At 40.6% G+C, this 13,872-nt stretch overlaps 1 protein-coding gene across 11 annotated transcripts in view; it reads left to right on the plus strand.

Moving 5' to 3' along the window:
- Window positions 1–13,872, plus strand: part of LDB3 (LIM domain binding 3) — a 136,494-nt gene that overhangs the window by 42,229 nt on the left and 80,393 nt on the right. For all 11 annotated transcript variants that reach the window (XM_069980645.1, XM_069980648.1, XM_069980650.1 and 8 more), the window contains exon 4: window positions 6,917–6,992. In XM_069980645.1, coding sequence (XP_069836746.1) covers window positions 6,917–6,992 — 76 coding nt within the window. The remainder of the gene's footprint in view (window positions 1–6,916; window positions 6,993–13,872) is intronic.

The following is a 13,872-nucleotide window of genomic DNA, read 5'->3' on the forward strand; positions in this document are numbered from 1 at the left end:
ACAGGTGTCTCAACCTTTGGAGATTACTTTTAATTCCTCTGACTCTAGAACAAGTGCTGGAACAGACTATGGTCACTACAATGCCCTTTAGGGCAGGATTTGGACAGGTCGGCTCTTCAGAACAGAGCACATTACTATCATAATGGCAAAAAAGGCAAGAAAACAAAATAACATAGACAGACAATTATAACCCTTAAAAATAAATGTCTGTCATAAATAACAATTGCCAACAAAGTGTGGTATTTAAAGAGGAAGTCCTATGAAATTGAAAAGTGGGAGGAAGGCAGGGGCTGCAGGAAAATAATTAAAAAAGTAAACTCACCTGTCCCCATGCCTCCGTAGTGCCACTCCTGGGGCCCGTTCATGGCTGCCGGCTGTAATTTTCTCGTCAGGGTTTTTGCCTTCTTTTGGATCAACACTGTAGGATTTCTATAGGATTAAAGTGACTCTGCACCCACAATCTGACCCCCCAAACCGCTTGTACCTTTAGATAGCTGCTGGTTGCTATGCATTAGGCTGGCACAACCTCTCTGTCCCTCCTCCCCATCCTCTTCCTCATTAGGAATGCCCCAGACAGATTGTCTCCTATTCATAATCTGTGAGAACACGGCACATGGGCTGGATCGTTAAGGCACCTGTGCAATGTTCAGAATAGGAGAATACCTGGCTAGAGCATTCAAAGAAGGGGTCCGTGGAGCCTCAGTTACGAGTCTCAAAACACGGGAATAGCCAGATATCCCCCTCTCCAGAGAAGGAAGCCCGTCGCCAAGGGGTGCCTCCTAGTGGGGAGAGCACCAAACCACCCTGATACGTAGTCCCTCATGTCCTCACTCTGTTGCGAGCTTTGGGACCTAAATAGGGAAACACCAGGGTGGCCCCTGTAAGTCAAAGTCTAACTCTGTGGCGAGTATAATGACAATGGCTAATCCTAATGATGAAGAGGGTGGGAAGGAGGGACGTAGGGGTGGTGCAAAGTAAGGGCACAGATTCTGTAGTCCATGGCCGTTGGCCGTATCTATTATACTGGTCTGCAGCAGACCAGATGCACTAATTGCTGAGCCGGGATCAGCATCATTCCAACACTGAGCCTCAACCGGCTCAGTACAAAGGAAATCCCCTCCGCGATCCCCCCTCTAGACACCAGGGGGAGGGGCACAGCTACTATTTAAATTCAGCTGTCAGCTTTGAAAGCTGCATTTAAATAGTTAATTAGTCGGGAGCGGTGATCGTCCGCGCTGGCTAATATCCGCGGCCTCCAGATGCACATAGCTAACGGGGACTGCGGGCTGCAGAGAGGGCTCATGCATACATATGCAGCCAGCACTTCATTCATTCTCTTCAGGGGTTTTGAACAATACTGAGCTTTTAGTGCCAATGATCAAAAACCCCTGTAGAGAATCAATAGAATGCTGGCCATGTATGTGTGGTGCGCTCAGTGCATTGCAGGGCATAACTCCAACTCCAAAACTCCAACTCCCATCATGTCCAGACAGCCAAAGCTGCAACAGCTGGAGAGCCAAGGTTCCTTACCCCTGACCTATCCCGTGGATAGGGGATAACTTTTAATTGTAAGATTTTGTAAGATATTGTAACAAGTAAACAAACACTACAAGGTCGATCATACCAAGCAGTCCTAGCAAATGATTATCCCCTCTTTTTTTTTTCAAAACTGAAGTTACAATTATCCCCATTGTAGGGTTTGTATGCTCAGGATATAGCAAATAACATCACAATAAGCCAGATATAGGAAATTATTTTGAGAATTCTCAGCAAGCACAGCAATTTCTGGACCGAAAGGCTGAATGATTGTTAGTGCTCAGAATTTATATGGCAGGGACAGTTCAATCACTGCACTTTGTGGCTGAAAAACTCCCCTGACCAGACGGAATCCAGTTATTAAAAGATAACGTGTTCATTCATCACTGTGCAATTTTACCTTGTGAGCTGTCCACTTTTTATCGCAGTATATGAATATAGCTTTATTTAATTAGAATGAATAAAAAAAAAATAGAGCCCGGACTTTATGGGTATATTTTCTCAGGACATAATTTTACTCATATAAACGTTTTGTGCACTTTGTTGGACTTTATTAGATGTACTGAAAAAAGGGGGAACAAAATGTGTTATTCAATATAGCATTCATTTTCTTCCCTTTGGTTTAACAGACCATATTAAAGTTTTGTTTTTTGTAATTTATTCTGAAATAGAACAATTGGATTATAAATTATCACTACAGACCCATGTTTCTGGAGGAGAAGGAGCACACCCAGCTTTTAATGGCTACTGAGAAGTCTGTGGCTGTCCTGTTATTTAGCCAGAGCCCTAATACAGCCATTTGCATGAGCCCTTATTTATAGAAAAGGCTGAAGGCTCAGGATCGCACCAACCTTAATGGCTGCCATTTAAATCCTGCTGCCTTGGGAAGGAGAAGGTGGATGCAGCCAGAGGACTGCCTAGAAAACACAAATATAGCCTATGTCGTAATGTTGAGGTTTATGCAAATGTGAACTTTTGCCAAGCTCAGCCCCCTTCTAGCTGAAGTCCACAATATTTGTTAATTCTGTACTGGAATGTTAAATGTGTACATAGAATGTGTCTTTAAAAATACCAATAATTGAAATAAAAATTTAATGGTAAATTTTGTACGAATTTTGGTTAATTTTCTGTACTTTTCATTTTACTATTTGAAATTTTCCCAAAATGTTGCAGTTTTCAGTTAGCTGACACCTCTTGTTCTGTACAGATCACAGACTCATCATTATCATCATAGATAGGATTAAGTAAAGGTTGACAGCAGTATATAGATAACATAGGATCACATCATTCACAATAATTGATGGTGACAACTTTGCCTCCTCCTCAGGTGACACCAGTATATAGATAACAGAGAATCAAACCATACACAGTAGATTATACTAAAAGCTCCCCCTCTGCCTGCAAAATGACTTCTGCACAAGTCACAGAGCATGCCTAGAAATGTCAAATGGGTCCCCTGCAGTCCTATACCTATAAAGAATATGTCTCTAAATGCTGTGCAGAAAGCTTGGGCAATGTGACAATAAAACAAAAAATGTATGTACACAATCAGAAGACAAAAAAAAAAATAATTTAAATACAACATGTTTGTATTATGGTACATCAACCATGGGGGACGACTCCGCGAGAGGGGAGGGGGGAGGGATTGGGGAGTTGGTTTTGTTTTTGTTTGTTAAGCTATGTCAATTATTTTACCATTACTGAACAATGGCAACCTGACCTTCTGTCATTTAGCAAAAGAGTTACCAGATGTGCCGCAGCCCTTTGGGGGCTTCGACGGCCGTTCCTGGACACCTAAGGGATTGCTGCCACCGCTACGCTCTGTTTCTGACAGCATGTGGTACTTGTGTGACTTTGTACATGTCCCTTTCATTCTTGTAATGCATAAAAGTTAATTATGAAAATAATAAAAATATATTTAAATACAACATGTTTTAGTATCTGGCTATAATCAGTAAATAAAAATCTAGATGATACATTCCTTTTAAAGCGAATTCATTCTAATGGAGCCGTGTCACGGGGGGGGGGGGGAGCTTCACACTGGGGGTGGGCAGGCCTGCCTCCAGTGCTTCAGGCTGGGCCAGTGACCGGGAATAGACCAGAGCCGTGCGCAGGAACAGGACCACAGTTTAAAAAGAGGATCGTGGCACAGGCATCCCTATGCTGGTCTATTGTTGTAAAAAAATTTAAAGCACTGTAACTGCTGGTACATTTGCTTCAAAGCTCCTGTAACCCAATGTAAATTCTGGAACACCTATAATTTTGCCCCTGTCAATACACTTTGTAGCCTGGGGGTAAAATGACCTTACTGCAAGTAATCTTGCAATCAATAATCAATGTAGAATCCTGACACTAAGTAGCTGAAGGATTCATAGTCCCTCCACATAACTGCCGCAGTCATCAGCAATAATCCCACTACATAACGGCAAAAGTCGTCAGCAATAATCCCTCCACATATCTGCCACAGTCATCAGTAATAATCCCTCCACATATCTGCCACAGTCATCAGTAATAATCCCTCCACATATCTGCCACAGTCATCAGTAATAATCCCTCCACATATCTGCCACAGTCATCAGCAATAATCCCACTACATAACGGCAAAAGTCGTCAGCAATAATCCCTCCACATATCTGCCACAGTCATCAGTAATAATCCCTCCACATATCTGCCACAGTCATCAGTAATAATCCCTCCACATATCTGCCACAGTCATCAGTAATAATCCCGCCATATAACTGCCACAGTCATCATCAATAATAATGCCTCCACATAACTGCCACAGTCATCAGTAATAATCCCTCCACATAACTGCCACAGTCATCAATAATAATCCCTCCACATATCTGCCACAGTCATCAGCAATAATCCCTCCACATATCTGCCACAGTCATCAGTAATAATCCCTCCACATAACTGCCAGTCATCAGTAATAATCCTGCCATATTACTGCCACAGTCATCAGTAATAATCCCTCCACATATCTGCCACAGTCATCAGCAATAATCCCTCCACATATCTGCCACAGTCATCAGTAATAATCTCGCCATATAACTGCCACAGTCATCATCAATAATAATGCCTCCACATAACTGCCACAATCATCAGCAATAATCCCTCCACATAACTGCCACAGTCATCAGCAATAATCCCACTACATAACGGCAAAAGTCATCAGTAATAATCCCTCCACATAACTGCCACAGTCATCATCAATAATAATGCCTCCACATAACTGCCACAGTCATCAGCAATAATCCCTCCACATATCTGCCACAGTCATTAGCAATAATCCCTCCACAAAACTGCCACAGTCATCAGCAATAATCCCTCCACAAAACTGCCACAGTCATCAGTAATAATCCCTCCACATAACTGCCACAGTCATCAGTAATAATCCCTCCACATATCTGCCACAGTCATCAGTAATAATCCCTCCACATATCTGCCACAGTCATCAGTAATAATCCCTCCACATATCTGCCACAGTCATCAGTAATAATCCCACCATATAACTGCCACAGTCATCATCAATAATAATGCCTCCACATAACTGCCACAGTCATCAGCAATAATCCCACTACATAACAGCAAAAGTCATCAGTAATAATCCCTCCACATAACTGCCACAGTCATCAGTAATAATTCCTCCACATATCTGCCACAGTCATCAGCAATAATCCCTCCACATATCTGCCACAGTCATCAGCAATAATCCCTCCACATATCTGCCACAGTCATCAGTAATAATCCTGCCATATTACTGCCACAGTCATCAGTAATAATCCCTCCACATATCTGCCACAGTCATCAGTAATAATCCCACCATATAACTGCCACAGTCATCATCAATAATAATGCCTCCACATAACTGCCACAGTCATCAGCAATAATCCCACTACATAACAGCAAAAGTCATCAGTAATAATCCCTCCACATAACTGCCACAGTCATCAGTAATAATTCCTCCACATATCTGCCACAGTCATCAGCAATAATCCCTCCACATATCTGCCACAGTCATCAGCAATAATCCCTCCACATATCTGCCACAGTCATCAGTAATAATCCTGCCATATTACTGCCACAGTCATCAGTAATAATCCCTCCACATAACTGCCACAGTCATCAGTAATAATCCCTCCACATAACTGCCACAGTCATCAGTAATAATCCCTCCACATATCTGCCACAGTCATCAGTAATAATCCTGCCATATTACTGCCACAGTCATCAGTAATAATCCCTCCACATAACTGCCACAGTCATCAGTAATAATCCCTCCACATAACTGCCACAGTCATCAGTAATAATCCCTCCATATAACTGCCACAGTCATCAGTAATAATCCTGCCATATTACTGCCACAGTCATCAGTAATAATCCCTCCACATAACTGCCACAGTCATCAGCAATAATCCCACTACATAACGGCAAAAGTCATCAGTAATAATACCTCCACATAACTGCCACAGTCATCAGTAATAATCCCTCCATATAACTGCAACAGTCATCAGCAATAATACCTCCACATAACTGCCACAGTCATCAGTAATAATCCCTCCACATAACTGCCACAGTCATCAGCAATAATACCTCCACATAACTGCCACAGTCATCAGTAATAATACCACTACATAACTGCCACAGTCATCAGTAATAATCCTGCCATATTACTGCCACAGTCATCAGCAATAATACCTCCACATAACTGCCAAAGTCATCAACAATAATCCCTCCGCTAGAGCACCTTATACGTACCTGATCCCGCCGGGTCCCGCTTCTTGATTCGGTCGGGTAACGGAGATATCAGCGCCCGAAGCCCGGCATGCGCTCCTGAGATGAGTCCAATTCTCATAGAGAATGACTGGTGAGTCCGACGCTCCGTCATTCTCTATGAGCGTTGGACTCATCTCAGGAGCGCGCACGACGGGCTTCGGGCACTGATATCTCCGTCACCCGACCGAATCAAGAAGCGGGACCCGGCGGGATCAGGTACATATAAGGTGCCCTAGCGGGGGGTCAGGAGCCTGTCACCCCGGCATCGGGGGTGACAGGTTCCCTTTAATTCATATGGGAAAAAGTGGAAAAGTATGCACAGTTTGGAGACTGGGGCCCAGAATGCATTGAGGCTATATAGACACAACTTTTGCAGCCATATTTTTGAGGCCAAAATATGGCCCTATTTTGATAAATACCGCAGTAATTTTCAAAATACTGCCATATTTTTGCCTAAAAGTTATGGCTATCCAAAAATACAGCCGTAAAACGGTATTATGCCTGAATCTGAAGCTGTATTTGGAATTATAGCTAATAGATGATTTTGTGTTCAGCTTTTGTCCGTATCTTGTATTATTAAATCTGAATTTTGTCTTTACAGGTCAAAACGCCCAGGTCCAGTTCCAATAGCAACACCACGCATAGACTCTCCATTGCCAGTTATCCCTCATCAGAAGGTATGTATTGCACCATTTTGCACATTGTTATGTAACGTATGACTTATTATCATTGTGTATGACTTATTATCTCATAAATGTATCTATCTGGGGATTTTGCAAAAGATATCCTACGTTCTGCAAGCAACGAGTAGCCCGCTTGTTGATGATTTCCACAGCACATAAAATATACATTAAACTGCAAAACATACATAGTTTGGAAACAGGGATTTAACTTGAATCCTTTGGGAGCCAATGCAAAATCTGCAACAGGGCCCCATGGCTGTTTTATAGTATGTGTATTCCTAGTATTGTCTAGGAGCCCATTGACTACAATGGCCCAGAACTATGCCCTTATTAGGGTATTACTTCAATGACCAATCTATGTAGAGAATAATATATAGAGAGTATAGTGCTTCTGTTAGAACTATTCCTTATCCACAGAGAATACAGTGCAGTGTGATATGTGAAATACGTGGAATTTTCAGGACAAACTCTTCGGCAGATATGGAATGCTGTAGATCCATGCAGATTTAGGCTGGGTTCACACACACCGTATATTTCAGTCAGTATTTGGTCAGTATTTTGCAACAAAAACCAGGACTGAATTGAAAACACAGAAAGGCTCAGTTCACACAATGTTGAAATTGAGTGGATGGCCGCCATATAACAGCAACAGAACGCTGCGGCCGGAAAGATCATCCAGCCGGTACTGCAGTACCGGCCGGGATGATCTTGGCAGAGACCGGCCGTTCCGTGACCCGCCCGGGTCACGGAACAGCTGGTCTTATACGCAGTGTGCACATAGCCTTACTCTGTAGTGTGTATGGAGTTTTTCAGCTTGATTTATATTCATTGAATTGTGCCCTCTAAATTTACAAGCATTCTATTGCAACCTAGGGTATATGAAGAGTAGGTGTGGTGAGGTAGATGTTCATAAATGGAATTTTCCCTACAAATTGTAAAGATAACATAACCAACATTTCCTTTTAACGATGGAGTTCCCAGCCGCTGATCAGAAATGTACTATGTACTCTTGTGGACACCACGTTAATTGATTTAGTGACTCCTTACCACTTTATTTGATACAGAATTCTACATGGTATATTTTACCTTTTAAAACAGAGCCGTGTTTTCAGTGTGTGTCATATTCACACACAGTAAAGCAACACATACGTATGGGCATTGCTATCATTGTGTTTCCTTGCACAATAATATTCATTACTGGGGTTTTCAGGGCAAAAAGGTCTGATGAACTACCCACAGTACAGATCATCAGTCATTGATCATCGGGGTGCCTGGCACCCATTGCGATCAGCTGTTTGGTGCCTGCTGAATGGAGTTTCCTGCTGTTTATTGTGTAGTAATGGAGTCCTGTAACTACAACTCGGCTCCTATTCATCTGAACCAGACCTGAGCTTCAGGTATACATCACCACTGCTACATAATGAAAAGAAACAAACTCTGTTCACTATGTAGTGCAGGCGCAGAACAGCTGATTGGTCCATCACTGATGAGCCATTCTGTGTATCCCGTGTCTGCTATAATAAACATCCCATATTTACCTGTCCACGCTCCCCCTGTGTCCTGCTGGAGGTGTTTCCAGTCTCCCGCTGACTGCAGATGCTTCACTTCCAAGACAGATTTGTCTTGGGAGTGACAGCCCAATCACTGGTCGCAGTGCTGTCTTGTCTGTGATTGGCTGAGCAGACTGTCACAACTAAGTCTATTCTGTCTCAGAAGTGAAGTATCTGCAGTCAGCGGAGGACACTAGAGACACCTCCAGCAGGACACTAGGGGAGCGTGGACAGGTAAGCATAGGATGTTTTTAATTTTCTTTATGGCCGTCTTTTGCCATTAAAATTATGGCTGTCCAAGAAAACAGGTGTAAAAAGAACATAGCTTAAAGATATCTAATGGATCTCATTAACTTAAAATGGGAGTGTGAATAGAGCAGGCCCGCCTCCAGTGCTTGATACCAGGCCGGTGCTTGGGAATAGACCGGCGGTGTGCGCAGTTCAAAAAGAGAACTGTGGCACCAGCATTTCCACATTAGCGTCATGGGAAAAACACAAAGTGATGTACTAGTGGTTTACATTTAGAGTTGCTTCTTGCGATGTCTTGTCTGAATGTTAAATGTGACTGTTGAAGAAACAGCAATAAGGAGGGACTGTTGTTGAGGTGACTGTATAATGCCAAGAGAGCTTTATTGGACAGGTTGCCAGTGCTGCCTCAGCAACAGTTCTGTCCAATCTTCTGGCTATTTCTCCAACCACATTTAAACTTTTGACAAGAAATGCAGCCAGGAGAAACAGTGAGGCTATACTCAAACACTGTAAAACCTGAATTTTTTTTTTTTTTTTTACAAAACATACTTTTTTTTTCAATTTAATAATAATAATATGGAATTTGTAACTAATTTCTACAACCCTGCGACTTTGGTACTGCAGTTTAGTGAACAATGTGTGAACATTGCCTCATAGGACACATTATGGCTCTGTTCACTGTTTTTGTCAGGTTTCAATTGACAGTTCTTTGACAAATTATAAAAAAAAAAAAACAACTGACAGACATTCATTATAGTTATTGATCGGCATATCAAAACTGACAATAATAGATTTTAGGAGAGAATATGGCCAAAATGAAGTCTGAAGGTGAGCTTTCACTGAAATGGTGATCTAGCCCTTTGCATAGAACAACTATGATGTATATCAATACTGTACATTAAAAATGTGTTCCATAATCAGACTCTAACTAAGAATTAACACAAGGAAATGCTACATTAACAAGAAAAACTTTGTATGATGCAATAAAAATGTATTTCTTGCTTGCCAAAACTCAAATATTGAAACTGGGTTATGTATAGATTGCAGTGAATGTTGGTGCATCTGTATGTACTATGTTATAGTAGTTTTGTCTCTTGTATGTCCTGCATGTTTACTCTGATTACTGTGTTCTTCTCTCTTGGCCTGCATGTATGCTACAGGACCACGCTTTGGAAATTAATGGCAGAACAGTCCTCAGTGCTCTCTCTAACACAACTGCTATGCCACTGAGTGGTGGCGTGACCACCAATGGGACAGTGTCAGGCTACCTCAACAAGCAAGAGATGCAGCATTCACATAGCAACTCTTATGTAAAGACATCATCACTTAGATCATCTATGTCGTCTCATTCTATTGCTTCTGAAACATCCCCCGTCAGGCATAGTATAGGTCTAAAGCCTGATTGTTTAGTCAATGATGAGAACAATACCAACACCCAGTCTAGCCCTGCTAAGAAAAGACTATATAACAGTCCTATTGGGCTTTATTCAGCAGACACTCTTAATGAAATGACTGAGATGCATAATTTGAGTCTCAAAGGAAGGGCTTCAGAAGGTTTTCTTCTTAGAGGGTACGTAATATGTTAAGTTTGTAACTTTGTGATATATGTACTATTTATGTATGACACAATTCATCAACATCTGAGCCTCTGAACAACCAAGTTTCATAAAAGTGTAGACATTTAAAGGGAATGTTATCAAAAAATGACCTACTGTCCAGCTTTTATGTTAAACATATATACAGTAATATGTTGGAACATTCCGTTCTGTAGTGATCACTTTTCAGAAGACTCCTCCTTATCATCAAATTTAGGAATACATTGAAAGAGGTCACACTATTAATATCTGGTAGTCAAAGCTCTGCTACTCTCCAGCATGTCTAATTACCTCTGCATAGGTCAAAGGGCATGCCTAGAACACTCCCATAATCAAACAAAATTTCAAAAACTGTATATATATATATATATATATATATATATCACATATGTGTGACTATATATTATATAAAAAATGTAACTATTTAAATAAAAATATTTATAAGTGCTTTTAATTATTAAAAACAATTTATGTAATACATTCCCTTTAATTGCTGTTAAGTTTGAAATAGAAAATATTTTCTAAATTTGCAAAAATTGTAGCTCAGTCTCTCTCGATGCTTTATAAACCAGGTGTGACTAAAGTTATCTCCAATATCCTTCTTCACTATATTAAAATGGAGTGTAGGAAGAGATACAGTATAAGCCTTTATGTGAAATAAATTTTCTTGTGATCATCTTTCTTTGCAAACCACAGTATAGTTTCTGCGTCATGGCCTGCCATTGAGGCAGCTTCAGCAACGTTTTGCCAACATATCGTACTCTCCGTACTATAAACTTCTTAACTTGTGAGCAGGAAAGATATTGAAGTGAACAACAGTCACATCTGCATTTTTACAATTTGATCTTAAAGTCTCTGTGCTATGTGTAACGTTGATGAATTTGGGCTTAGACATTGATATTTGTTCACATTTATTTACAGTCATTTTGACAGCTGTTGGTTTTTGTACATATATGCTGGATCAATAGCATGGCATGAGCATTTTGGTTTTCATCTTCCTATATATTTGAGTTATGGTGATATGTTATTATCATGAAAACAAAGCTTTATTCAATTCTGCAGTGTGTAATACCATAGTAGCTTGCAATGGCAATGAATAACAAACAGCAACTGGCCAAATACTAATATCTTTCACAGCTAACAGAATCATTTTAAGTATATAGAAATCTTTCTAGATCAGCCGATAGATGTGTAATTTTTAGAATTTTTCTCCAACACTGCAATATAACAATATAAGATAATACTGCCGTATACTGTCCACATAATGACTTCACTAGAAACTGGGTGGTTCTAGTTTGTTTCTGTTGTTTCAGTCTTCGTAGGCCATACAGTGGAGGAAGCCTAAGTAGTTTACCAGTTTTCCACCCCGGAAAACAGGGCATGAATCTGTGCTTTCTGTATTTTCACATTCATTCCAAAAGTAAATGTTAAGAAGATGACAGCACTCACCACAAATATAGTAAACTTCACTTCTTCTTCCTGGCCTGGCCATCTATATTCGTGGTGAGTGCCATCATCCTCTTACCGTTTGGAATTGTGATTTGGGTTGCCTGCATTCTGTATTCATTATGACTGAGTACCTCCGTACAATATCCACACTGCAGTATGTGCTTTAGCTTACCTCTCTCTACTCATCTGTGGGCTAATCTAATGGACTATATTGTTTATGAAAACAATATACCAGTATACTCTCACTTAAAAGCTCTTAGCATGCAAGAGGCTCTTCATTGGTCAGTAATAAAATGTTACAGCTCTTATCAATAAAATTATTCATAATTAGGGTATTATCACAATGAATAAAAATAGTAGATACAGTAGTTTTACTAATAAGATTATAATTATACTTTTTATAGTTACAAACCATTATCTTCAAGGAAAGATACATGGACATTTATATGTTTACTAGTAAGTCAAATTCAACTTAGGCCAGGTTCACATCAAGATTGTACGACAGTATCCATGGCACAAATTGTCAAAATGGGATGCCAACATATAGGTGTATGAAGAGGCATGGGTCCCATTGGCTTTAATTGCCTGAGCGTAGTAAACTAATGGCTATGTTTAGATTCTTTTTAGAGTGTAGTCTGCTATGCTTTTGCATTCAAGTTAATACACATATAAATTTGAGAAATTACCTAAAGGTAAATACTAGCTGACTATGTTTCAACTAATAAAATAAACGGGGTCTATATGTCAGTATTCCATTTTAACAGTTTTTCAGTCAGCAGGGGCAAAATAATAATCAATTCCTACTCATCTCTCCCGATGCCTCTTGGCAATCCGGGACCCCCGCTGGGCTATGGGATCTTCTTTGGCAACAACGTCACAACCCGGTTGATGGACTATTCTCTCAGCCATTTAGTGGTTGAGGCGGGACACCACTGCAGTCAGTGATTGGCTGACATCATCATCACAACTCGGGAGAAAATGCCTTCCAGTGGGGGTCCTGGTGCCTGTGACCCAGCACTGCACAGGCACAGGGAGAGGTAAGTAACAGTTTTGTTATGTTCTCTCTGACCCTGTTGGCTGTAAATTCTTTCACATGGCCGTACTTTTCCTTTAATCAAAATCAGCAATGACATCCAATGACCACATGCCCTATTAGTACAGGTAGTATAGGTGTCTCTTATCCTAGTAGATCTGAACCATTAATGTATTAAATGATTGGCCAGTTATCTGATTAGTTTCTGCCTCTGCCTATTGTTTTTTGTTCAACTCAACCTTTCTATTGTATCATGATAAGATTGCTATGTCTGATTGAACAGTTATTAGGCAAAATATAATCCAGTTTTAAGCTATGTTCACACAATGTAACTTTTGTATTAATCATGGCCGTTGTTGCCGATTTGCTACAACAGCCATGATTAATACAAAAGCACTGCAGTCAGAAGGAATCACGGCCAGAGTGTATACACATAGCAGGATCCCTAGCAGCCACAGGAAAAACTGACATGTCAGTTTTGTGCGGCCGCTATTCATTGAATAGCAGCCGCACACCACTGCCTGTTTACACAATCTGACTCCGGCCGCACGCTCCATTGTTGGCTATGGTGGATTGGGATGCTGGCGCACACGGATGTGCCCGCATCCCATTTCAGCACAAATGAAGTTTATCCGGCTGGTACGAACTTCACTGACACCAGCCGTTCTGTGACACGGCCGGATGACAGAATGGCTGGTGTCATACACTGTGTTCACACAACATCATTTTTGGAGCGCATTTTTGGATGGCTGTCAAATTAAAGCCAAAATATGACCATAATAATTAAAATATGACCGTATTTTAGCATCAAAATGATGTCTGTCAAAAAAATACGGGAGGAAAATTACAATGTGTAAAGATTACCTCATACATATTTACCATATAACATTTATACATTGATATCTTATTATTTACAATAAAGACAATTTTTAGTACTGTAGTATCATTGCTGCCCCTACTGTAAATTGACAGACCCCTCTCATTTAAAGATATTTGCA

The sequence above is a fragment of the Dendropsophus ebraccatus genome, chromosome 8, assembly GCF_027789765.1.
Source record: "Dendropsophus ebraccatus isolate aDenEbr1 chromosome 8, aDenEbr1.pat, whole genome shotgun sequence".
In the NCBI taxonomy this organism is placed as follows: domain Eukaryota; kingdom Metazoa; phylum Chordata; class Amphibia; order Anura; family Hylidae; genus Dendropsophus; species Dendropsophus ebraccatus.